At 51.3% G+C, this 27,332-nt stretch overlaps 1 protein-coding gene across 1 annotated transcript in view; it reads left to right on the top strand.

Annotated features, from left to right (window-relative positions):
- Positions 1-27,332, top strand: part of PAPPA (pappalysin 1) — a 239,630-nt gene that overhangs the window by 205,013 nt on the left and 7,285 nt on the right. Inside the window, exons 18-21 of the mRNA XM_066367327.1 lie at positions 82-229; positions 6,060-6,169; positions 15,594-15,665; positions 19,785-19,883. Of these exons, the coding sequence (XP_066223424.1) occupies positions 82-229; positions 6,060-6,169; positions 15,594-15,665; positions 19,785-19,883 (429 nt within the window). The remainder of the gene's footprint in view (positions 1-81; positions 230-6,059; positions 6,170-15,593; positions 15,666-19,784; positions 19,884-27,332) is intronic.

Below are 27,332 nucleotides of genomic sequence, written 5' to 3'. Positions count from 1 at the left end.
AATATTGTTTTTATTTTGAGAAGGCGAGGGTCCAGCCGGGGGGTGTCTCTTGGTCCTGACCGTGTTTTTTCTGGCGTTCAGGGACGTGGGAGCAACGTCATCCACTGCCGGAAAGATGGCACCTGGGGCGGCTCCTTCCACGTGTGCCAGGAGATGCAGGGCCAGTGCTCCGCCCCACCCCAGCTCCACAGCAACCTCAAACTGCAGTGCCCCGAAGGCTACGGCATAGGTACGGTGGGCGCGCGGGGGTCAGCACGGGGGGGGGGTGGGCACGGTCTTCTGGGGACCCAGGCTAGTGCCTCACTGGGCAGGTGGGTCCCTCTCCCGCATGGGGCCCTGCAGGAGGCACTGGGGAAAATGGAGATGGGTGAGACTGGACTCTGTTCTCCCAGAGAGAGTGAAGGGCACAAATGTTGTCAAAGCAATGGTGGGTGAGTATCTGTGGTCCCCCTGGAGTACAAAGAGCTGATTGGTGCCCCGGGGGATACAGAAGGCTCTCGGAGGAAGGGACACTTAGACGCAGAAGGGATTTGAGAGAGTTTTTTGGGCAAGAAATGACATTCCAGACAAAAGGAACCGTGTGGCAGGGGGAAAGAGATAAGAAAGCAATCGTGGTTTGGTATGGCTGCCTGTCTTATTAGTCTGAACATTGGCATAAGACTAATCACTCGTGAGCCCTACAATGGCTCAGGCTCTGCACCCAGCACTTGAGAGGCGTCATAGCTTCTTCCCCGTCACTGTCAGCCACCAAGAACGCTGAGACTGCGGGGCGAATAGGACACACTCCAAAGCCCGAGTCCTTTCCACGCTGTCTCCGTTGCCTCCAAAGTGAAGATGGATAAATAGTTTCAACATAGCCCATGGGTGATAGGCCAGTCTGCGGAGTGCTCACGGCGAGGGGCACCCGGCCTGGGGTTCGATGCCAGGCATTGCCCGGTTGCAAGCAGGAGTCAGGGCAGGTGCATCAATCACAGACGCTGGGGCTTTCTGGGGAACTGGGCGTGCGTTGAGCCTGACCCCAGCTGAGGACAGTGAAGCTGACCTTTCGGGCTGCTTCCCTAATTGACCATGATGAAAAGCCCAGGGAATTGAATGTCCTTTCTCCTGGCCGGGGTGATTTATGGGGCCATCACCAGGCACGTCTGGAGCAGAAGGTTATCTGTGCACACCCTCCCTCCCGGTCACGCCAAACGGCCCGTTCCGCACGCAGCAAAATGAGTTACCACTTCGTGTCCAGACACGAGGCCCAGGGTTGGAGGGTGGAGGTGGGCGGGGCCTGGCCACTCCTTTGTGGAGATGGACACACACAGCCTCGGAGAGCACCCCTAAACTTGGGGTGGAGGTCAGCGCTCTCTCCTACAAGGAGTCCGGAGAGCCTGCTCCTGCAAGGGTCAGGAATCGCCAAGTATGCGGCCGTCCTCTGTGACGGTTCAGAAGGTACTTGCAGGCCCTACAGTGCCCCCAGTCCAGTCCAAGGGGCCTGGCAGGCAGGAGGGCTGCAGGGAGGTGGGGTCTTGTCGAGCCTGCCAATATAGACGTTCTAGAACAGTGGTTCTCAACCTTTCTAATGCCGTGACCCCGCAATACAGTTCCTCATGTTGCGGTGACCCCAAACCAAAAAATAATTTTGGTGGCTACTTCATAACTGTAATTTTGCTACAGTTATGATTCGGAATGTAAATACCTGATATGCATTATGTATTTTCCAATGGCTTTAGGCGACCCCTGTGTTTTGGTCGTTCGACCCCCGCCGGGGTCACGACCCACAGGTTGAGAACCTCTGTTCTAGAAGGTTGGGGCAATAGGTGTTTCCACAGCGAGTCCGGTAGGCTTCCCCTTCCCAAGGCCAGTCCTCTCTCCCTCGTTCCTGATGGGTGTGCCTGGCTCTGGACACTTGTGTCCATGCTGGGGTCCCTACCCCCAACTTAGTCAAGATATGCAACTGAAATTCAGTCATACTCATGACTATCATTAAACAGCTCTGGGAGAAAAAAAAAACCACACTGATGAGTAAGTTACTTCCATTCTTTAAAAAACTTATAAAAATAGACTTTATGTCTGAACCTACTGACACCTTCAGATCCATTTACACACGCGTCCATAAACACAAGCACAAATGCCTAATAACGAAACGGAGACCCAGACACACACATCATTCAGTCAACTCACACCTAGCGTGCACACATCAGCCACATGCCACACGAGTGCACCACCGCCGCACCCCACAGTACCCACTCACATGTCACTACACAGACATCACAGGCACGTACACATCTTACGCCCCCAAAACATCTCAGACACACAGGAAGATGCACAAATAGCTCACACGCCGCGCACGGATATATCTCGTGCCCACTTTGCACGCACATTGCATTCTCACGTCACAGCACACACGAGTGAGCCCCAACGCCGGGCTCTCTGCTTGCCTGCAGGATGGCCTGGAGGCGGGCAAAGGCAGTGGAGGGGTGGCAGGAGCATTCTTCTGCATCCCAGTCCAATACTCTTTCCACTGTGCCACCACCTGGTCAAGGCAGGAGCATTCTTCTGCCCACCGAGCCTCTTCATGGTCCAAGCAGACAGGGAAAGACGTCTGGCTGACACTGGAACCCTGACCCTCGTCCCTCCCCTGCCACCGTGTTCCTACTGCCTTGCAGGTGCCCCTTTTATGAAGACGGCCACCCGGGTGGGTGGGGGCACAAGGCAGCGTGGGACACAGCAGGAGAAGGAAGAGGGAAAGCAGGGTCCCCTCGGGGCCCCCGGCTCCCCCTCCCCCCTTACCTCCAAAGGCCCCCCGCATGCCCCTGGCCCAGGCTGAGCCCGTCTGTGGGGAGAGCCCACCCATCCAAGGGCAGGGACAGGGACTGGACCACAGGCCTTGTCAGCAGGGGTCAGGTTTGTGTCGGCATGTGTTGGACTAGGGGGCTGGAGGCCCCCCTGGAGCTGCCCAGAGCAGCTCCTGTGCCCCCCAGGCAGGACAGGGAGGCTCCTGTGCCCCCCAGGCAGGACAGGGAGGCTTCTGCGCCCACTCAGGGCCCTCGGAAAGTGGCCACGGCCCCCAGGCTGCCACCCTCCCTGCTCCTCCCAGAAAAGAGTGGACCAGGGCTCTGTAATGATGCCAATTAGAGCTGGTATATCACCACACAGCAGCGGGTCCTGAAGTGCAGAGCTGGCCAGGGGGAGGAGAGGGGAGGGGAGGGGCGTGCAGAGGAGGGAGCGCAAGGAAAGCGGAATTGAGACAGGCCCACCGCACGCACAGGGCAGCAGCGGCCCTCCAGGTCAGCCGGACGCTGGCCCTTTCCTCCCCCTGGGGGTGAGACAGCTTTTGTCTGTTTCTCAGGGGCTGCATCTCCTCTTATCATCGTAGCCTTGCTTTGTCTTTGCTCCCTAAGAGCTACTTGGAAATGGGTCTCATAACAAACACACAGCACTGAGGGCCTCCTCCCCCAGTGATTTCCCCCTTTATTCTCACCGTTCATCTTTGTCTCTCTACGTTCCCCCTGTCGCTGTCTTCTCCCCCGGCCCCTCCCCCATCGCAGTCCCTTTCCACGGCTGCTCTCCATTCTCTTCCCCTGTGGGGCTCCATCATGATGACCATCGCTGGGCTTGGGAGTCAGAGGGACAAGGGTTCTCCACTCACCATTCTGTCACCTGAGCCTCGTACCCGTCGCTCTCTCACCTGTGAAATGGGTGTGATGATACCCGTCCCACGGGGCTGGACTTGCAGGAGAATGAGCAGCATATGGAGACCTCTGGGCAAGGCGGGACCCTCCCGGTTCTGGGCGCAGTGTTCTTGTGATTAAAATGAAGAGGTTCTAAATGTATCCTGTCCCTGCCATCCACCATTGTCTCTTCAGTCCTGTGAGTCTCTTAGACTGAAGAGGATGACAAACTGGCAACAGGAAGGACACTGGATAGATAGACTGTACATGTCTGATAGGTATATGTGTATGTGTACAAGTACACGTGTGTGTATATGTACATATATAGTCTATACATGCATTTACACACATATATGCGTACATTTGGAAGGAGCCTTTAGAATGGTTAATAGAATTTAAAAAAAGTTTTTTTTAAAGAGTCAACTGTATTTTGTGAACCACTTTAGTGTTCAAGGGTGGTCTTGGCACTAAGGTAGGGACGTGCCCTCTGTAGGGCTCTGGTCAGATTCTAACACCTCAGTTCCTTGCCCACATGAATAAGCACCTTTTTGGAGTCTTGGGGATGTCTCATGGGATAGGAATGATTTTCAGGAGACTTCCGAATGTGTGAGGTCAGGGCAGAGAATGAATGAGCCAGATTATAGCCCATTTGCCGACCCACCACTTGAAAGTTCACCATCTTCAAGGAGAAATCCCTGAACCGAGGGCTTCTGTGTCCTCACTTTGTCCTCGTGGTCACCCATGCCTTCGTCAATTCATTTTTTTTTTCAGTATTTTTTTTGTGTGTGGCAGAGACAGAGAGTGTCGGAGAGAGGGACAGATAGGGACAGACAGACAGGAAGGCAGGGAGATGAGAAACATCAATTCTTTGTTGCGGTTCCTTAGTTGTTCATTGATTGATTTCTCATAAGTGCCTTGACTGTGGGGCTACAGCAGACCGAGTGACCCCTTGCTCAAGCCAGCAACCTTGGGCTCAAGCTGGTGAGCCTTGCTCAAACCAGATGAGCCCGCGCTCAAGCGGGCGACCTCAGGGTCTCGAACCTGGGCCCTCCACATCCCAGTCTGACACTCTATCCACTGTGCCACTGCCTGGTCAGGCCATTTTTTTCAGTTCTTTGTAGTACCTCCCATCTTTCAGTCACTTCTGCGTTCACTCACCCATTTACACACTCACTTCCTCCTTCATGAGACACCAAAATGCCTATTAATTGTTCAAACCCTTATGTCATTCATTCCTGGATTCACTCACTCACTCATTTTCTCTCTGCCTATGCACTTGGTCACTCAATGTCTCCTTCATTCATTTCCCAAATCCCTTACTGAGTGCCACCATGTGCCATGCACAGAGCCAGGCTCACGGCGTAGAATGGGTGCATCAGCCATGCTGACCACATGGAGTTGACAGTTCAGCAGGAAAGAGAGCTGTTGCTATAACGTAGCAGCCACCAAGCCAATGGGAAGGGGTAATATGACCAGCAGTGTCATGGGTGTCCGTGAGGGGGATTTGGCTTCTCGGGAAGCCATGGAGGTCTTCTCTGAGCAGGAGTGAGGCATGAAGGGTCATTAGCCATGCACTGGCTGGAGAAGAGTGGGGAGGGCATTGAATGCAGGCTCCGTGCAGAGAGAAAGCCCGGGGCTGAGAAGCTGGTATTGCCTTCATGTGGTCGCCGTCCACTCGGCTGGGGCTCACTGAGCAATGCCCGTGAGTCAGGCACCAGGTTAGGCTCAGAGATGATCCTGCCTTGCCCCTGCCCTCCTGGGGTATCCTTGGATCTGTGGGAGAAAGGCCTGAAAGGGTAGGGCCACCCCTGGAGGGAGACTCGTCATGCCGGACCCTGCCCTCCTTTGACTGCACACATCAGGGAAGGTTTCTCAGAGGGTTTGAACGGTGCCCGGAAGCCCATAGGTTCTGACTGTGAGAAGGCAGGAGGTGGGATGACTCAGGAGGAGAGAGTGGGAACAAAGTGTGGAGGTGAGGACGTCTGGGGCTCACAGGAGACTCCAAGTGTGGGCCGGTTGGACTAACCAAAGCATGAAGGTGGGTAACAAGAGATGAGATGGACCCGATCACGGGCGGCCACAGATGCCAGGGCAAGGGGGTTGGACTTCATCCTGGATGTGGGGGAACCCTCGAGAGATTTTCAAGCAGAGAAGGAAGGAGACTGAACTGGGCTCAGGGTCGATAGGAATGGCGGTGGGTGGCAGCTGGACAGGAGACGAGGAAACGGTCTGGGAGAGCCGAGGCAGCCCCTGAGGTTCACGCCTGGCCCTGCCCTCAGGGTGGGACAGCCCAGGCCCCTGGGGACCGGAAAGTGGCAGGGCCCACACTGCAGGAGAGCAGCCCCTGGACTCAGGAGCCTGCAGGACTAGGCTGCCACCTCACACTCTGCCTCCCCTCAGGGTCGGAGTGTGTCACCTCGTGCCTGGACCACAACAGCGAGCCCATCATCCTGCCAGTGAACGTGACCGTCCGCGACATCCCCTACTGGCTGAACCCAACGCGGGTGGAGGTGAGCGAGCGCCAGGAGCTGCCCGCGTGGGGCTACAGGGGGTGGGGGGGCCTTGCTGCAGGGTTCCTCTGCCCTGGCCCTGCGTTAATCCCTTTCCAGATGTTACACTAACAAAGGGTCACACCTCCCTATGGGGTGGCGACGTGCTCACGATCATTTCTCCAGTCCTGAAGTATTTTAATACTTTCCTTCTGTTGGTCCCTGTGCTAAGGACCCACGATGCATGGTCTCACTGAATCCTGATGCCAGCCAGGAATAAGAGGACTGATGTCTCTAGTTTACAGATGAGGAGACCGAGACACAGACATGTCAGGGGAAAGCACGGAGTCAGGACACACACCCGTGTCTGTCTGGAAAGTCTGTGCTCAGGACAGTGATGTTATTGGACTTCTCTGGTCTAGCCTCTGGGAGGTTGTCCAGACTGCACAGCTGGGTTTCCGGTGTCCTTCCCCATACTTGATTGTTTGGTAGAAAGCAATGGATACGTGAGATGAGGAGTTAGTAATACCTATTGTTTGTGAAGCACCTGCTGTTGTGCACGTGAACAGCACTTAGCACACAAGACTGCGTTTCTGCCTCAGAATGGTTTCGGGGTACGGGCCGGGCAGTACCGACGTCTTGGGAGGGAGACCTCGAGCCCAAGCCTGAGCCCAAGCACCTGCTCTTCTCGAGGTGCCAGGCTGGCTTGCCCCAGTCAGACCGTGAGAGCCTCGCCCCCTGGCAGCCAGTGCCATGGCCCGGGTTCATTCTGGGGCCGGCCACTAGCACTTTCCTTTACGTGATCCGTCAGGGGCCCCCGGAACTGAGGTGGGAGCCCGCCCCTGTCCTCCGGGGCAACACGCTTCCCAGGCCACACGTACCAGTGCTGGGCACTGGCTCCTTAGCCTGGAGAAAGCAGGGGAGGGAGGCAGGGGTGCAGGGCGAGGTCCAGCTGTGGCTCCGGCCCAGACTCGCTGCCCGGGTGCTGGGCGGCCCCGCCGTCTGCCCGCCTGCCGCTGATCACGGCCCGGATAGGCGGGCAGAACCTGATACTGGGTGTCCTGTTTCTCAGATGAGCCGTGGGCACGATGGCGAGGGCTGGGTCAGCACTCCGGGCCTACGGACCTGGCGCTGGGCCTGGCCAGCCCCCTCCGCTGCCCTGAGCACCCAGCTCGCTCCTCCTCTCCTCTCTCCATCCCGTTTTCTGCAGCGCCCTGCCCAGGCTCCAGCTCTACTGCCCGTTTCTGCCGCTGCTGTCACTGTTTCTCTCTTGCCTCTCCTGACACGGCTGTCACCTTGCTCTGCCTCCCCCGACCCACATCCCCCCCCCCCCCCATGCCCACCCCGTCTGCCTCCCTGGGCTCTCTGCCTTTCCGCCTCTGAGTCTCCCATGCGTCTACCGGACAGCCCCGTTTCCCTGAGCTGGGGCTCCTTCACCCTCTTCTCCACTCAACACCCCTGCCCCCGCCCCCGCCCCCTGTCCCTGTCCCCGCCCCCGCCCCCGCCCCCTGTCCCTGTCCCCGCCCCCGCCCCCGCCCCCGAGTCCCGCCTGGGTCTCCCGGATGCCCCAGTGAAGGCCGATGTACAGGCCCCAGAGCACGCACAGAGCCCGGGCATCAGCGTCTGGGGGGGGGGAGCAGGAGATCCCGGAGTCCAAGCCCTCACTCTACACATGGGGGGGACGGAGGAGCAGGGAGGAGGAGACCAGGCCGGGGTCGCACAGGAAGCGGAGCCAGGGTCATGGTTACAGCTCCTTCCTCGCCCCACCTCCCTCTGGCTCTCCTACCCTGTCTCCCACGTGCCAAAGGCAGGGAATACCCTCCTTCCCGCACAGGGCAGAGCCAGGAGACCACGCTCACACCCGGGAGGACTCAGGGGCCTCCTGGCTTGATCCAGACCACGTTCCCCTCCGGCTTCCACTCAGGCCTTGGCTCTGCTGCACCCCCACCCCCGCTGTGATTCCCACCCTCCCCTCTGTGAGCCCCGGGCACTAAAGAGTTCAGTTCTAATTCACTGTGAAATAAATCCAGGGATTTGAAAGCCTGCAAGCCCCCCTCCCCAGTTGCCCACCCGCTGCCTGCCCTCCCCAGCCCCCACCCAGTCCCCCGGTCCCCCGGCCTTTATTGATGCCGGCCTACCGAGAGAGCCATAACGAGGTTCAGACCTCCACCAGCCTCCCGAGGCCTCATTATCCGGAGGAAAAAAATGTGGTAGAAAAAGGGAGGAGGGTGAAGGGCAGAGATTGATGATTTCCAGGAATACGGCAGAGACGCTGGCCTCCGCCACACACTTGCCCCTTGTGTGGGGAGAGGCTGCCGGGGTGGGCGGGTGTCGCTGGGCTGAGGCGCCCCCGGGTGGCTCTGCCCTCTGCGGGTCTGCCTCCGAGGCCAGTGTGAGGCGGATGGTCAGGGGCAAGGCTGTGCTCCACTCCCATCACCTTCTTCCCAGGGTACGAAAGTGAGAGGCAAGAACTGACCGTTCATGGCCTCCTCCTGTGACTTGGGCATTGGATCAGACAGACACTTTCCATCTTTTATTTCCATACCCAGGCCCACCACACACACACACTCACACACACACACTCACACACACACAGTCACACACACACACTCACACAGTGGAGGGAATGGGGTCACAGAGATGGAAGCCTTGTGCCCGAGAGGATTGGAGGGGGACCCAGGTCAGTCTCGTGCTGCAGTTTACTTCAGCTGTTTGTGCAGTCTCCCGTGAATGGGCAATACTAATAAGAAAGGCAGGATGTTTACTGACCACTTGCCAGGGACGTGCTGGTAAATGGTTAGCAACTGGCTCTTCTCTCCAGAAAATGAACGCTGATGGGTAGCATTTGCCAGTTACTGTGGTGTAAATATTCCCACCTTGGCAAATGCCAGGTTTTCCGAGTTGCTGTCACTACCCACAAAGTTAGGAAGAGAGAAACGCTGTTGCCTCTTGTGAGCGCATGCAAGTGGGCTACAGCCTACCACGGGTGCCCATCACACGACGGGCTCAGTTTTTATCACTCTACACCTACTGGCACATGCGGAGAGAATGATGACTGCTTAGATGAGTGGACTGTCACCATGGAGATGTGTTATGACTAGTACACCACAACCTTGACCTTTGTGAAGGCAGGTGCATTGAGGTCTGTCCCTCAATGCCGAGAAGTAGATGCTCACTAAATATTTATGATTGCTTATTGGGGAGACCAAGGTTCTAGTTCAAATCCAGGAGCCTTCTTGTTGTATGTCCTTGGACACACCCTATCACTTTTTAGACCACAGTTTCCCTGTCTGTGAAATGAAAGAGGCCGAAATCGAGAGCCACAAATCCGAACACCTGCAGGAACCAGGCAGGTGGTCTGAATGGGGGAAGCCCACCAGACACCTCATTTTTTTATGTGGAATACGTAGGTTCATTATTCATAGTGGTAGTTGTATTTACTATAAATATTTCAGGAAGACTTAGAAAGAAATGTAACAAGCACTCATGTACATACTGCCCAACTTAACAAATAAGACTTCCCAGATAGAGCTGAGGTTCTCTGCTTTAATTGAGCTGTAACCTGCATGGTCCTCTGAAGCATAAGATTTGGTAAATATTTATTCTTGTGTCCACTCATGAAACAGTACCCAGATCAGGATGGGCACATCTCCAGCCCCCAGACTCTTCCCCTCTCTGTACCAGGCAGTGCCTCCCCCACCAAGGTAATCCTCTGTTTGATTTTGCTTATTTTTTAAAATTGACATAATTGACAGATAAGATTATATTAGTTTCAGGTGTACTAACATATTTTAGTTTTACTTTCATTAAGAACACAACACTGTATCCCTTTATGTTTTTAAAGTACTACCCCATGGGACGCCCTGCCTCACCACACACACACCCCTGCACTTTGAAAGTGATACAGAGAAATCTTCTTCCAATCTAATAAATGAGACAACACGATACAAACCCAAGGACAGATTGAGATGCCTGTCAAGCTTAATGCTGGAGAGACTGCAGGGAATGGTGGGGACTGGGGCGAACCGAGGAAAACAGGCTGCTTCCAAAGGGGGCAAGGTAGAACTGTGGGCTTAGGATGGCCAGACTTTCCATTTTCTCTGTAGTACAAGAAATCTGGAGTCCTTAAAAATATAAAATCACTTCTTTTTTTTTTTTTAATATTGGCAAATAATTTTAACTTCTGTGAAGTACTTTGTGTGCCAAACCAAACACTGCTGTGGGTTGGGTAGCCTGGAAGCTGTTGGCTTGCAACCTTCGAATGAGATGGACTCTTCTGGCCCTGCCCCGGGTGTCTGGAACTCAGGGCCCAGCTCTCTCGGGGCAGCCCCTCAGCAGCACCTCCTATCCGCCCTGCCTGTCCTCTTGCTCAGGGGTGCTGGGAGAGTTTCCCAATAGAAAATGCTGCTCACAACCTCAGAGGCTTCTAATTCCTTTTGGTAGGTAGGTTCTTGGATTCTTATTGGCTTCTGAAAGAGGGGTGGGAGGAAGAATGATGGAAGGAGGAAGAAAGGGAAAGAGGAAGGGAATGAAGGAAAGAAAAAAGAAATTGCCACTTATTGACTATCTATGGCAGGGGTAGTCAACCTTTTTATACCTACCGCCCACTTTTGTATCTCTGTTAGTAGTAAAATTTTCTAACCGCCCACCGGTTCCACAGTGATGGTGATTTATAAAGTAGGGAAGTAACTTTACTTTATAAAATTTATAAAGCAGAGTTACAGCAAGTTAAAGCATATAATAATAATTACTTACCAAGTACTTTATGTCAGATTTTCGCTAAGTTTGGCAGAATAAATCTTTATAAAACAACTTACTATAGTTAAATCTATCTTTTTTTTAAAGATTTTTTTTAATTTTTAAAAAATTTTTATTTATTCATTTTAGAGAGGAGAGAGAAAGGGAGAGAGATAGAGATAGAGAGAGAGAGAGGAGAGAGAGACAGAGAGAGAAGGTGGGGAGGAGCTGGAAGCATCAATTCCCATATGCGCCTTGACCAGGCAAGCCCATAAATTTATCTTTTTATTTATACTTTGGTTGCTCCGCTACCGCCCACCATGAAAGATGGAACACCCACTGGTGGGCGGTAGGGACCAGGTTGACTACCACTGATCTATGGTTTGTAGGCACTACTTTTTAGGTGATTCCATATATGCCAATTCATTTTCTCTCCATCATATGCCCATGAGATAAATATTATCAGCATTCATGGAAGAAGCAGCTGTAGTTATTCAATTGTTATTGTCCCCAGTTCACATAAATGGTGTCGTAGAATCAGAATTTGAACCCAAGGCTAATTCTCCTGCACCCATCCTGCAAGGCTACCCTCTCCCCCACGTTATAAATCATAAACACATGCAACACTTGCAGACAAAGGATGCAGAATCCATTCCTTGAAGAGAAGGCAGCCCCGTGGAGAATCCTGCCAAGTGTCTTTAGGTCAGAGGTTGGAACGGTTCAGTGGCCATCCAACGAACAGAAGGGGATATCATGCATCCTGGAGGAGAAGCTCACAGATGGAGAGATGGGTCCAGAACCAGCGATTTCTCACACACTCACGGACACAGTCATACATTCACTTATCTGCTCATTGGTTCATTTGCTTACTTGAAAACCTCAATTGGGCACTTCCCTTGAAATGGCAGGTATTCTTCAAATACAAGGGATACAGGGTGGAGAATGCCTCGGCTTTCAGAAAGCTTGCCCAGGAGAAAGCCAGGTGCACAGTCACTGATAACAAAAGGCAAAAGTAAGGATATAGATATTTATTTTTAAGTTAAATGATACAATTCACTCACAGAAAGTCCCGTAAACCAGGGAAAAAGTCAAGGAGAAAAGATGACTCCTCTTAGAAAACATCAGGAGGGGTATCAGATCTCAGCCTCAGCAGGACGAGGCTCCCTTAACACACCTCCTTCTGTGTGGTTCTGTCTGGGGCCCCTCTTGTCTGGGACTCATCTTTTAGGCACTCTGCCCCCTCCTATATTTGTCTCAGAGCCTTTCCACCTTTTTGAACCTTGGTCTTGCCACTGGTCAAAAGAAGAAGCTAATTTATATTTACCGCTTCGGGGGCTAGGGGAATTTGAAGTAGAGTGTGGAGTTCAAAATGGAGACCTGGAAATCAGATAGACGTCGGTTTAATCCCTGTCATCACCTGTGTGATGATTTGAGAGGGGTTGTTTAACTTCTCTGTGCTTCAGTTCCCTCTGGTGCAAACCAGAGTCAAACTGAGTACCTATCTCATAGTTATGATAAGAATCAAATTGATGGAAGTTCTGAGCACAGAGCCTGGACCATATCATCTGCTTAATAGAGAATTTTGTGTTGATAAGGATATGGATAATGATGCTGAGGTCCCTGATGATGAAGATGATGAGGTTGGCGATGATGAAGATGATGACAGTAGTGGTGGTAGTGTGATGGTGGTAGTTCTGGTGTTATTGATGGTGGTGGGGGAGGTGCTGGTGTTGTTGACAATGACGGTGGTGGCATTGGTGCCGGTGGTCACTGAAGCTAGGAAGACGGTGTATTCTTCCTCTGCACCAAGGCAAGAAATGAAAACTGCCTTACAAAGCCTAGTCTGAAGGGACCCCGGCAGGGCTAGAGGTGTCACTGGCATCAAGAGGAATAAGGCTGACGTTTGAGGGGCCCCACTGGGATCTTCCGACCTATGGTGTAAACAGCCTCGCCTTTCCTTCATCTCCTGCTGCGTGTCCCCTTTGCCAGTTCTCCCCACACACAGAGGGGCCCTGTGGTGAGACAGGTGGGGCGTGCAGCCCTGAGGATAGTGGAAAAGCCAAACACCTTGGAAAGATAAATAGGCTCATGCAGATAGTATAAAAGTCCTTTTTCTGAACTCACGTCAAGTAAACCTCAACTGACAGAAACATGTACAACCACACCAGGTCACTCCTACAGACGGATTAAATTAGCTCCCAAATAAACAGGGGGAGGGATGGGCATCAAATCCCTGGTGGATCCGAACTCTGCCGTTTCTATTGCTTGAACTATTACCAAGTGCCCCTCCAGCATCCCCGAAATGTGGCTGGAACAGACTGTCAGACCCAGAGATGAAAGTGTGGTTAAAGTTTTCCAGAAAATGAAAACAGGTGATTCTCTTTCCTTCTGGCCCTGTGACCAGGGAGCAAGGGGCAAGAAAGGAGCGGAGCTAGAGGCAGGGTCCACTGGGGGTCTTCACGTTTCCTTCATTCGGTCTCTGCTCCATGCCAAGTCCTGGGGAGAGACAGAGATGTCTAACATCTCAAGAACTTGAAGCAGTCAGTCCTAGGTCACCCATTTCCACATCGGTTACCTCACCACATCATCACAACACGCCTATGACATTTTCAGTACCCATTTGACAGATGGGAGAACCAGGTTTCAGAGCGGAAATTTACAGGGCAATTTTAAGTCTTCCACACCTGTCATACCTCAACACCCAAGGTCCTTCCCATCTATCACCTTGTGTAAGTCTATTTGAAGGTAGATATGTCGGTAGAGGCAGTAAGGGGCTAGAGAGCAGATTTCACGTTTTGAGACTGGTTGGCAGATTTTCAAGGTAGGCTGTTTGTCCAAGATATTTAACTCATCTATACTAGAGTGGTTCCCTAAACTAGACTCTGTGTGAGGCAGAGTACATGTTCTTTGGGTGCTTGAGAAGCAAAGAAGACAAGAAAATATAGTCCACTGATAAACTCATCTCTGTCTTGAGGTGGGTCCATTCATTCATTCATTCAAAACGTAAATATTTCTTGGGCATCCTCCATGTGCAGGGCACCATTCTAGGCATGGGAGATTTGTCGAAGGGCAAAGGAGAAAAGCACCCAGATCAGTCTTAGCCAGATCTCAGGGTCGCGTGGTTCTCTCTTTGTTCCAAGCTCACCAAGAAGCCTATTGACAGTTTGGGTCCCCTATAGGTCTGCCCTCAGGAAGGGAATGAGCTGGTCACATGGATTTTCCATATTTGGGCCCATGTGATGGTTCTTTTTTTTTTTTTTTTTTTTTTTAATTAAAGTAATCAGCTGGTCCTTGGCCAGGAGAGGAAACCCTGGTCATAGAGACTACCATGGCTGGCTCCCAACACAGTTACTTCTCATTGCAAATCTAGGCATTTGCCTCCAGATCATTTTTATCTTCCTTTTGACTTTTTAAAAGAAATCATTGTAATCTGCCGTGAAAAGCAAGGCATCCAGGATAGACCAGAGACGGGAGCTTCTAGGATGGTTACATTAGCCTCGTTCCTGATGCAACTTTGTCTACATTGTTTTTAGCTTTTTTTTTTTCCCACCAACTTTAAAAATGATCATCATGTTGGATGAGATGTTATGAGCTGCCTTAAATCATTTCCAAGAGAATTGCCAGGTGTCGTCAAATCCTGGTTTCTTCAGTTAACAGCTATGGAGCTTGGGGAATTTATTGTCCTTCTGACCCCAGATTAATGCCCGCCTTACGGCCTGGCAAGAAATAAATAAGATAATGCATAGAGCAATTAGCACCACGAATGCACTCAATACATTTTAGTTGTCGTTATCATAACAACAGTTAGTATTATTAAAGGAGGCTATAAATAAATTCATCGATGCACACCTCTGAGCTCCGCCTGAGGGTGGGAGAGGGGAAAGCACTGCAGAACAAAGACGCCTGGAGCAGAGATCTCAAAGATAACCAGAGATCCTCCAGGTGAGAAGATGGGGAAGAGCAGCTGGGTGGAGGAGAACAGCAAGAACAGAGCCGCAGGGACAGGGCGGGACAGCGCGGGCCACCTCCGGGGAGCGTGGGCAGGCCCATGTGGCATGGCGGCAGGTGGAGGCCGGAAGGGTTCTGTCTCCCCAGGTTTCCATTCAGAGTTGAGTTCATTCATTCCTGCTCCAGAGCTCGAGCCGCTGTGTGAATCAGCATCGTCTCTAGAGGCTTGGTTTTAAAAGGTAGAGTCCCAGGCCCCGAACCTCAGAGATCTGGATCATGAGATGCAAGGTGGCACCACAGAGTGTGCCATTCTAACGGGTTGAATGTGACCCGGAGACAGTGGTCCCCGGCGTGCTCCTCTGCCCCGCTCTACCCCACCCTCCCGTCCCCCTGCCGCACACATGCGCACGCCCCACCCTCCCTCCTTCCTGCGCGTCCTCCCACCCTGTCCCCAGCTCTATCCACGGGCCAAACATCAGCCTCAGCTTTCCTGATCCTGTCTCCATCCCCCAACCTGCTTCACGTCAGCCATTATTCCTGCCAGGGAGACACAGAGTCAGGACGCCTGCAAACAAAGGCAGAAGGTAGTTTCATCTCATGGTTCCTGTTACTGCAAGGACCAAATTCTCCCCGTAAATGCTAAGATGAGGTCAGGGCTTGGACAATCCAGGAAGAGGTGATGCGGTTGATTGTGGTGCCAACAGAGAGAGGGCACCCTCCTGGGACCAAACCTATTTGACCTCTCTCCCTCTCTCCACAGAGAGTTGTCTGCACGGCTGGTCTCAAGTGGTACCCTCACCCTGCTCTGATCCACTGTGTCAAAGGCTGTGAGGTGAGTTCCTAGAAATGTGACTACTTTTATCGTTACGTTAATCATGCCGCCATTGACTGTACCTGCTAAATGCTGTAAATATCCCTTTAACTGGCTTCTTGGACAGGAATCAGCGATTCTATCGTGCAGATGGTGGAATTGAGGCATAGCGATATCAACAAACATACTCAAAAAGATGTTTAATGGGTAACAGAATCAGGATTCCAAGCCAGGTTTTTCTGCCCCCTGAGCCTGTGTTCAGCATAATATTGCGTTTGCAAGCGAGGGTGGGAGGGAGGCCATATTGATTTAGCATCTGTAATATGCCAGGAATGTTACCAACATTATCATATTTAACCTTCAAAGAACAGCATGAGGCAGGGTTTTTTCCGATTCCCACTTGACTGATGAGCATCTTACAGATCACTTCCTTCTGCCATATGCTTCTCATGCCCTCGGTCTTCAACCCCGGAAGTAATACGGACGCCTTAGACCCAGCCACTGAGCTGAGAGTGGACGCTGCTCTCTGACCCTGCCCCGCTCTGACTTCACAGCACGCCCTGGAACTTGCCACTGTGGAGATCTTTCTCTGCGTACCAGGGGCTGCTTGGGAGCGGAAGGGCACTTGGGATGTCATCTCTGTTCTCAAGGAAGTGCCTCTCATAAAACTAAAAGACATTCCTCTGCACCTCCATGCCCCTGGGGTTCTTCTCAGCTGGTGGTGAAAGGAGGCCCCCCACTCCCATTCAGGCCGATGTCCAAATTTCTGTGGCCTCCCAGAGCCCACTCAAGAAAAGTCAGGTGAAAAGGACTAGACTGTGCTCTAGAAAACTCTGTATTTGATGAAATTCTTAGATTGTCAGAACCGGAAATGCTTTCCCAAGTGATCTAAAGCTCACTTTTTATTTAAAGATGAGGTGGTCTGATCAGGCAGTGGTGCAGAGGATAGAGCATTGGCTTGGGATGTTGAGGACTCAGGTTTGAAACCCTGAGGTCACTGGTTTGAGCACAGGCTCACCAGCTTGAACATGGGATCATAGACATGACCCCATGGTCTCTGCCTTGAGCCCAAAGGTTGCGGGGCTTGAAGTCCAAGGTCGTTGGCTTGAACCCAAGGTCGTTGGCTTGAGCAACAGGTCATTGGCTTAGCTGGAACCCCCCCCCACCCCCACCCCGCATCAGGGCACATATGAGCAAACAATCATTGAACAACTAAGGTGCCGCAACGAAATTGATACTTCTCATCTCTCTCCTTTCCTGTCTGTCTGTCCCTATCTGTCCCTCTCTTTGTCTCTCTCTCTCTCAAAAAAATAAATAAAAAATAAAGATGGGGGAAACTGAGACCTAAACTGGGTTTGATCTAAAATTCGATAGAATGCCAAAACAGAGAGGGTTCCTTTTTTTTTAAGTTTATTTTTAGAGAGAGGAAGAAAGAGAGACAGAGACTGAGAGAAAGAGAGAAACATCAATTTGTTGTTCCACTTATTCATGCTATCATTGGTTGATTCTTGTATGTGCCCTGACCAGGGATGGAACCTACAACCTTGGTGTGTTGGACTGATGCTCTAACCCACGATGCTACCTAACCAGGGCCAGGGAGGGTTCTTAGTGTGATCTCATCCTATTCATTTGTTGTGCAGACTGGAAATTGTGGGCCAGAGGGGGGATGGGCTGACCCAGGGTGGCCCAGCATATAGACACAAAGCCAAAGCATGGATCCAGGTCTCCTGACTTCCAGGCGAGTCCTTTCTCTTTTCCACTAGGTCTCCTCCTGATCGTGAACCATCCCCTGACCTCTGTCACGATAAGTCTGTGGGTCACACATTTTTTTCCCTATATATTGGTTAGGGACCTCCTGTGGCGTCTTAGGGCACTTGACACTGGAGTCTTTAAGAAGCCTATTCTCCCAAGAGTCAGCCGGGAACAGCACAGCCAAGGCCAAGGGCCATGTGGCTGTTGCTTCCTCCCATCTCTCTGGATCAGCCCAGCATTTCGGGCAAAGGGAGCTTGGGTTACCTGGGCCCTCATTCTGCTGAGTCGGCGGTCTGGGCAACTAGTGTGACAGCAGAATTCGATCCCTCCTTTGACTCAGCACTAAGAGACCCTCACCTGTCAGGCTCTGAGCCCTGCCGATGGATGATGCTTATCGCCTTCGCCCTTGCAGGTGCCCCCTCGTCTCCTTCCTTCCTTAGCCCCGAGCTAGTAGTTTGTCTCTTGTCTGGCCCTGAAAAGTATGCTTAGAAGAGATACAAAGGCTGGGTCTAGGGAGGGGGCCTCAACCTGGAGTATCTAGAGGTAGCCAAGATCAAGAAAGGGCCCGGGACCCTGAGCCCGCAGCCCTCCGACCCAAACTGTGTCCAAGGCGGTCACTCATTCATTCATCACAGAGTCACCGAGTGCCGATTCTGTGCCCGACACTCCTCTAAGTGCTGAGACTAAAACGATCTCTTGGTCAGGTGAGGACAGTCACTGAGCTCTCCCTGGGTCCTCGGTGGAGTCTCCTTGCCCTCCATCTGTCCACGCGTCTGTTTATCCACGCGTGTGTGCGTGCTTCGCCCATCATTTTACTAAAGCAACATGTTAAGAATGTACATTTGATACAATTTTGTTCAATTTGCCAGACATTTTGCTTGGAGATCTAGAATAGAAAAATGGATGGGAAGGGGCGACCATTGAATCACAGCGGTCGTGCTGGGAAGCAGCCATCTTGGCCACCTGGTGACATCTTTCCCATCCAGGAGTCCCTGAGCATTAGAGACCCTAACCCGAACGTCAGTCAGAGGGTTTCTCCTCTCACTCTCGTCTATTTCTGTATATTAAAGAGTTACACAGGACTGTCTTTGATGGGAGGCAGGGGGTGTTCACTGTTAGGGACGCTGCCTTGTCGCTCCTGCGAGTCCCGAAGCCCAGGGGGGATAAGCCACTAAGCCAGAACCACCAGGTAACCACCCAGGCGGCTGAGATTTGGAAGGTTAGCTAGAACCCAGGTTTTCCAAACCACTGACTGTGATGCCAATTACTGTGATGCCATCAACCCGGGTTTTCCAAACCAGCTGCCTTCTCACTGGTAACCAGCCAATGCAATTACATTCCGTTTCAAAGACACTTCTAAGATCCAAAGTCGTGCCCAGCATTAAACTGGGTGGTTGGGAGGCAACGATGAACTGGACACTTGGCCACGTCTTTGAGGAGCTGAGGTGCATCAACAGACCATACGAGGTCACATACTGAGTGCTCCGATGGGGAAATACAGGTGCTTGGGTGGGGGGGGGGGGATGAGGGTTTCAGAGACTCCCTCCTCCCCAGCCTCCCGCGATGGCTCTGGGTGAGGATCAGTAATGATTTAACCCCGTCATCGTTTCCCCATCTTTGGAGCATCATAGAGTTAGGGGAACAGAGGAAATAACACGTGACAGAGCATAAAATGGCAGAGAGGAAAATAGGGAGCTGAGATTTAAATCACTCCTCTGCCTCTGCCCATGTGATCGTGGCCGAGTCCCTCTCTTGCTCTGAGTCTCTGAGTCTTCGTCTGTAAAGTGAGGCTAGGGTGGCCTGCCTCCCGTGCTGTACGGAGAACAAGAGAAGACAGATGTGTGAAGCACATGACATCAAGCACCTCTGTGGGCCTGTGTCAGAGGGGAGGCGGCCCTCAGTCACACTCAGACCACTGTGCCCAGTTCCTAGGAGTACTAGCATTTGATCTTTATCATTCTTGGGCAATTTACATTCAGCTTTCTAAGACAGTTGCAGAGATTTGATTATAAATGATTTTTTTAATTACCTACTTCCAGGAAAAGTGGGACAAGGGGACTCAAATTGCATTATCATTTATTCAGGTAAAATGAGCCTCTCCTTTAGAAAGATGTGAAGGGTCTACCTGGTGGCTTTGCATTCCCCAGTGTACAGGAATGTGTCTCCGAGGGTAACTGTACTTTAATTAGGGAACTCTTGGCCAGATAAGAGTCCTCATAAATGTGGAAGTGTTAACTTATTCAAGGGGGTATTGGGATTCGACGCCAGGTGGCGGTTTGTGAGAAGACGAGAGACAGCTGGATGATGGATGACGATGGGGGTCATGTCCTCCACTCCAGGATTATGCTAACAGGCACCTTTCCTTCCTGCCTCTTTCATCCCATATAGCCATTCATGGGAGACAATTACTGTGATGCCATCAACAACAGAGCCTTCTGCAACTACGATGGTGGGGATTGCTGCACATCCACGGTGAAGACCAAGAAGGTAGGCAGTGCCCTCTTCCCCCTGGCCACCCTCCTGGAGGCCTCTCCAGCTCACTGGGCCAGGATCACCCCTACCGGCTGGACAACCCATTGTCCTGGCTGCACCAGCGCTTGCCTATCAGATGCATTGGGTTGGGTGGTGTTTTTTGTTCTTTCCATCAGTAGTTGGGCTAATGACATGGGCTTGGCCCCTGAGTGAGGTTTGCAGGCTCATGGATGGTGTTGGCAGATGTGGTCTCTTACCCACAACACTGAGACGAACAATGTATACTATGTAGTTTTAGTAGGAAAGAGCTTGAAGGGTGAGAGGCAGGAGACTGGCAGGTAAAACCCCACAGAGAACACGGGCTCCCAGAGGTGATGGCTAGAGCCAAGGGGGAGAGAGACGATGGGACGTCCCCAGCAAGGTCAGTCACGGCCCCCGAGCATTTTACAATTTCTTTGTTGTTCACACCTGCAGAATGAGGGCTATAGCCTTGGCTGTGATTTCCTTCCTTTGTGCCTCAGGATGCAACAGGAGTGACTGAAGTGTTTATAGTAAAACTGAAACATTTGACTGAGATACATGTCAATCACTCACAGACGGGTGGCCACGTCCACCTTCTTTCTGACTAGAGCTGGGACCCGAATTTGGGGCCCAGCCCAGAGCTGGGAGAGAGATGGTCAACCTGGGCCACCTGAGTTGAGAAGTGCTCTCGTGATGAACGGGAACTGATTTTTTATACTCGTCTATAATCTGAGCTGAAAAATCGGTTGATCTCAGAGATCATTAGATCTAAGTGCTGATTTTAAAGAAGGGGAACTGTACTCCTAAGATAGGAAAAGCAAAGGGTCATAGTCTTGGCTGAAGAACCCTCTGTAATGATCTGGTTCAAACTTTCTTTTCATGAAGGGGGATGTGAGGCCCGTAAAGGAGGAATGGTTTGTCCTAAGGGGCAGAGTGAGAGATACAGACAGAGCAAGCAAGACTCCTGGCTTCCTCTCCAAACCCCTTTAAATTGTGACATCCTTAAAAGAATTAGTTCCTTCAGGAAAGACGGTTTGGCCCTAAGATGCAGCATGAACAGGGCAGGGCCCATGGGGCACAGATTGGCGGCGGTCACTGCATCTCATGGTCCATGAGTAAGGATGTTCGTGTTCTCCCCGGGATCAGTTGGTCCCGAATGAGCAACTTTTTAGTATACCTACTCCTTCCTTCCTTCCTTCCTTCCTTCCTTCCTTCCTTCCTTCCTTCCTTCCTTCCTTCCTTCCTTCCTTCCTCCCTCCCTCCCTCCCTCCCTCCCTCCCTCCCTCCCTCCCTTCCTTCCCTTCTTCTTCTTCTTCTTCTTCTTCTTCTTCTTCTTCTTCTTCTTCTTCTTCTTCTTCTTCTTCTTCTTCTCCTTCCTTCCTTCCTTCCTTCCTTCCTTCCTTCCTTCCTTCCTTCCTTCCTTCCTTTTCTCTCTCTCTCTCTCTCTCTCTTTCTTTACTTTGATAAAACACTTTCTATTCAAGTACAGAAAAATAAAATTCATTTTCTATTAATGCATGCTATTATTTTTCCCAATTATAAAAACGATATGCATTTTACTTTTGGAGAAATCCAAAACAGAGAAGGTAACCAAAGAATTCACTGATTATCTTACAATCCAAAGATAACAATTGCTTTCTTTTTGGTATATTCTGTGTGTGTGTATATATATATATATATATATATATATATATATATATATATATATATATATCTGCAACTTTAATTTTTAACTTTTGGGTAGTTTCTTTTTCTCACAATGATAAGTAGTGTTTCTAATGAACACCTCTACTTATAAATACTTTTATCGCTCTAAGCATTTCTTTTTTAATTGAATCTTAGTGTTGAAATGAAGAGGATAGAAGGTGTGAGCACTTTTAAGGTGCCTGATACCTGTTACCTAGTAAATACTGTGTGTATAGTAGTGTCTATTTCACTCCCCTGGAGTCAGCCCTTTTTAGAAGGGAAGGGCTAATGACGTTTGTGTCTTAAATAAATGTTTCTGTACAATTACGACACGTCGTTCACCTGCCATTATTAATCGGTGAAAAGAGCAGCTCCGATGAAAAGAATTTACCTAGCTACTACATCTAACTCAACTACAAAAACATATAAAAATAAATAAATAAAATTTATTTTTAATGGGAAACTTCCTTAAATAGCTTGCTAGTTCTGGAGAGTATTTGGTAGTGATGTTAAGTCATGAGATTGAGGTTCAAGTGCAGATTCCAAATTATTATAGTCACTTGAATAAATCTATATACATACATATCTATGTGTGTGTATACATATATACATCTATACATATACACATACACATTCACATACACATACACACATACACACATATACACATACATATATATACATCTATACATATACACATACATATATATACATCTACATATACACATACATATACACAAACACATACATCTACATATACACATACATATACACATACACATACATCTACATATACACATACATATATACATACATCTACATATACACATACATATATACATACATCTACATATACACATACATATATACCAAATGGCCATTTGACTTTCTGCTTCCATCGTGGGTTCAGCTACGGCAATTTCCGACTCCAAGGACCACAGTCAGTTCTTTGCTAGTTCTGAATATGCTTCCTAGTTCTCTTTATTCTCTTTTCCACCCACATTATACATGTAATTTCGGCTGTTTGTGTCTCATAAAGATTTTCTTCTTCCACTTTAAATCGCTCTTCCTGTTAGCCAGTGCTGCGGAGTGCAGACGGCCAGGCTTCCTTCGTGCGGCGAGACGCACGTTCGTTGAATAAGTCTAGGATCCGGGCCCCGGCCCAGGCAGTGCGCCCACGTGGGCATCACGCCGGCCCCGGGAAGCTCGCGGCTTATCAAGGCAACCAAACAGGACGTGGTGAGGTTGATAACTCTGCATGTGATTGCCTCTGCGGGAGAGGCAGGGAAGGGGAGGCACGGGGGCTTACAGGGAACAGTGAGACCGGCAGAGAGTCTCCCCGAGGAAGCAGCCCTCGTTTACGTGGAGTCCCAGGCTGTGAGTGGGGGTTTGCCAGGGAGGGGGGAACAGCGGCCGGGGCAGAACGGGGAGAGTTGCTGGAACTCTGTGTGGCAGGCGGATTGGAGCCCGAAGGCCTCCCGGCTGGTGACATGGTTTGGGCTTAGTCATTAGCTGTTAAGAAGTATCTAGCTGAGGCTTTCTTCAGATTCAGGATTCCTGGAAGTCTTTCTTCTGGAGAAAAAAAGTGTCCCAAATTCAAATCACTCTGCCTGTCATGGTTAACTTCTACCTAAACTCCAACTTCTTGAAAGCTTTCCACTTTCTCTTGTAAACACCCAGCAACTCCCTGCAATAGACCGGTTTGTAGAGATGACAGGTGGAGACAATATAAAATGTCCCCAGTGAGCTGCTGCTTCCGGCAGGCTCTGTCAGACACCTGCGCCCCGCTGTCTTCTTCAGTCCTTGTTTCAGCCCGACGGGTCGCTGCTGCCCCCATTGCACAGGCAAACCCGTGCTGGCCCCGCGGGCCTGCGGGCCTCGCTTGGGTTCACCTGGCTGCTAACTGCTTTTACATGAGTCATTTCATGCCACCAGCACAGTGGCCCTGTTGTTGGAGTTGTCTTTTGTTTATAGATGACGCAGTTAAGGCTCCGAAGGGTTAAGGTCACACAGCCAGTAAGTGGTAGAGCTGAGATGCCAGCCCAGTGACTCTAAACCGCACCGCGCCTGCCTCGCACCCCTGTGCTGGACCTCTTGCTGTGGGCTCGTGTCTTGCCCTTCCCCCGAGATTGGGCTTTCTGCTTCACAGCCCTTCTCGTCTGCAGTCCCGGGCATAGACTCCGGGCCCTGGGTGACGTGCTCAGCACCTTCTCCCAGACTTCCTTCTTGCCAACTCTCCACCTAAACCTCTTCCCGGTCCCCTGAGCTGGGGCCTCCCAGTCACTTGGCCCAAAATGATGTCTGTCTGCTCCCACCATCCTTCCTCCCCTTGTTTGTCTCTGCAGACACCAGCTGTTTCCCACATCTGCCTTGTGTGACCTGGGCCCGGCTGACAGACAAGAGCAAGACAGTGCAGGAAACTCCGTCTGACAGGGGTGACCAGTCACTCCCCCAGACACCTGTCTGCAGTGCGAGGCAGACAGGAAGGGGCGGGCCTCCGCCTCTCAGCACGGCAGTTTATTATTTTCCTGTTGGAGCCTCGAGGAGTCTCCAACACAGAGCAGATTTCTAGAATGGTTTCTTCAACAGTTTACCCTCGTAATCACAGCAACAAAAAGTCTCCTTTTATGATTGGAGTTGTTCCGAGTTAAGCGTGGTTTGGGGGTGTAACAGAAGAGGGGAAATCACCTTCACACATTCAACATATCCAACTTTCTAAGGTGAGGTGGCCTGGAACAGCATCTGGCCATGTTTCAGGCAGCTGCAAGAGACTGGCTCTGGAAGATGTCTGGGGCGGGGGGTACGATGGGGGGGGGGGGTCATCCCAGCTCTGCGACTGAGCTCTGTGACTTGGGCAGGCCAGGTTCACCTTCGATTTTATGTCACAATATTTGATTAGAGTCATGTCTCAGGACTCTGTACATGGGCTCCTGGGTGAGGTGGTCATCAGCAAGAGCCTGGAGGCTGCTTAGGGCCGGGACCAGGAGAGAGGAAGCAGTTGTCAATCCTAGCACCAGGTCTTAGCACAGGATGCCATGCCCGACTGGTGACAGTAAGTGTAGGGATGCCATTTTTATTTGCTAAATCTAAATAAAAACAAAATCTTATGCCTAGATGTAGCTCATTGGTCTAAGGAGGCTCGTGATTCTATAAGGTACAGGAAGATAATCCAAATCCTTAGATAGAAAGCAGCCTTCTTAGCAAAGTGGCCAAGATAAAGGGTTGGACTTTGGGTGTCCGAGTTAGGGACATACATCAGTGGCTTTTAGATCTTGACTTAGCAACCAGAATGATCCTTTTAAAACAAGTAGAGGGCGGCACACCTCTGTGCCACGCCCTGAAGTGGCTCCCCGTTTTACCCAGAATAAAACCAGTTCTCCCAATGGCCTATGAGGCCCTGCAGGCACTGCCCACCCCCCTTCTCTCCCTGAACCCCTCACCCACGAGTGGTGCCCCCTTCACTTAACCCCAGCCCTCTGGGCTCCCCGCACAGTCTGGGTGCTCTCCTACCTCACAGCTGTCGTCACGGGCTTTCCCTTCGGCCGAGAGCTTTCTGCACCATTCATCCTCATGCCTCTCTCCTTCACCTTCTCCGGGTCTTTGCTCTCAATGAGCCCCACCCCGACCACCCGCCTTACATCACCCCCAATAGTCACATCCCCATCTGCCTTGGTTTCCACTTCCTCTTCCGACTATGAAAGGTATATACTGCGTATTACCTGGCAGGTCCCGCCCTGCCCTAGAACGCAGACTGCTGCTAGTCAGCATTCCATGAGGGCAAGATCACGCCTCTGACCGTTTCCTGATGAGCCCCAGGTGCTGGTGCAAGGTGACAGCGCTGTGCTAGGCCGTGAGCTCGGTGGGCGGGGTGTCAGCCCTGCCGAGGGGACCGGTGGCCAGGCGTTGAGAGTGTAGTAAGTGCTAATGGACACACAACAAGTGAGGAGAGTCAGTAGTCAGTGATACTTCTAGAGAGGGTACCACCAGACATGAGACATGGAAGGGCCAGGGGGTCTGCCCCAGGGCGCTGGCCTGACAGAAGGACGAGTGAAACAAGAGTGTTTCTGGCAGAGGGCACTGTCTGTGCAAAGACCCAGACATAAGCAGAGTGCTGAGGAAATGACGGTCCCCTGAGTGTAGCTGGAGCTCAGTGCAAGAGGTGAGGGGGAGCGAGAAAGGCTTTAGAAGCCCAGCCAAGGAGTGTGAATTTTATCCAGAGAGCAGGGTAGGTATTGAATGATTTTAAGCACTAAACCAGCCTAGACGGTCCTAGAAGACTGCCTGGAAGAGGTGATAGATGTGCTTAACTTGGAAGGTTAGTAAAGATGGCAGACAAAATGGCTCAGCGGGTTAGACTAATTTCTCCTTGTCCCCAAATCCCTGGCTTCTGGAGCATTACGACTTCCTCATTAGGGGTGTAGCTTCGACTTTTTCGTGTGGTTGAATGAGACATTCATTTTAGCTTGTTCCTATGAAGGAATCAGACTCATCCATCCCAAAAAGTTAGTATCATCCTAACTATTGTCAATACCACCACCATCACATCAATACCACCACCAATGCCAAGATCAGCAACATCGTCATCATGATGAGGTCATCATCATCATCAGTGGCACATACATTAAACGCCATGCACTGAGCTAAATGTTTTACTTGAATTTTACACTTGATCCAAAATACTTCTGGGTGGCAGGACTGCTGTGACCTCGTTTTACAGGCAGAGAAATGGAAGTCCCCGAGAGGGAAGTGGCCTGTGTGCTAGTTAGCACAGAGTCAATGGGAGGGCAAGAAATCAAAGCCAGGTCTCCTTCTGGGCCAGGCTGGTGCTTCTCTCCCCTTTCCCAGCACTTTCCTTCCATTTTATCCTTCACTTACTGACATTTAAACCAACCTCTGTCCTTGCTGACTGTTCGGTGCCAGGCACGAATCCACCCAGCCCTCAAGGAGCTTGCAGGGGAGTCCTCACCCTCAGCAGCACATCTCAGTGGACTAGGTCACATTAAATCTTTCCATCCACACGATGAATGCCCTGAGACTCAGAGTAGCCGAGCGCTTTGCCCACGGACCCACAGTGGGGGGTGGGAGGGACAGTCGAGGCTCTCTGACCTTCAGGACAGGGTGCCGCATGCCGCAGCCCCGCCCCACTGCACACTCTCTGCTGGGGACCTCCCTGTCGGGTCTGAGTCAGAACCCAGCCCCTGCCCGTCTCCCAGCCTCAGATGGGACCTGCGGCCAGGGCCTTGCGGTGCGTTTGCTTGGGCTGCATTCCTGAGTGGCTCGCGCACGCAGACGAAGGTGTCAGGCTGGGCAGCTCACCCGGAGGAAGAAAGCCCTGTGCTTGTACCACAGCCTCAGCCCAGAGGAAAAAAGGAGAGGATCCTGGCCTTTAGTCACTGACCTGGGCTTGTTGTCAGAATCCCAGAGTGGGTGGCCAAGCCATTTATGGGACTGCCTAGCCACATGGTGCTGGGAATCCCAAATGTAAACTGGCCACCACAGGCGCTTGTGCTGTGGGTGGTAGGTTTTCTTGGGAGGCCATGCAGGGGAGAAGGTGGGAAGCTGCTTAGAGACTCGGGGAATCTGGGACTTTGGCTAACATGTAGCTTTATCGGGATACGACTCTCACGGGACGCCTCAGTTTCTTTCTTTGTGAAGAGGGGACCCTGACGCCCACTCTGCCTGCCACGTGGAGGACAGTATGGAGGAATGGTTACAGACAGAGATGCCGGTCCCAGGCTACCTGCCAGCCCAGTGACT

This window comes from Saccopteryx leptura, chromosome 2, assembly GCF_036850995.1.
Source record: "Saccopteryx leptura isolate mSacLep1 chromosome 2, mSacLep1_pri_phased_curated, whole genome shotgun sequence".
NCBI lineage: Eukaryota > Metazoa > Chordata > Mammalia > Chiroptera > Emballonuridae > Saccopteryx > Saccopteryx leptura.
Note: the sequence above shows the minus strand (reverse complement) of the source record. Positions and strands in the feature narration are given on the sequence as shown.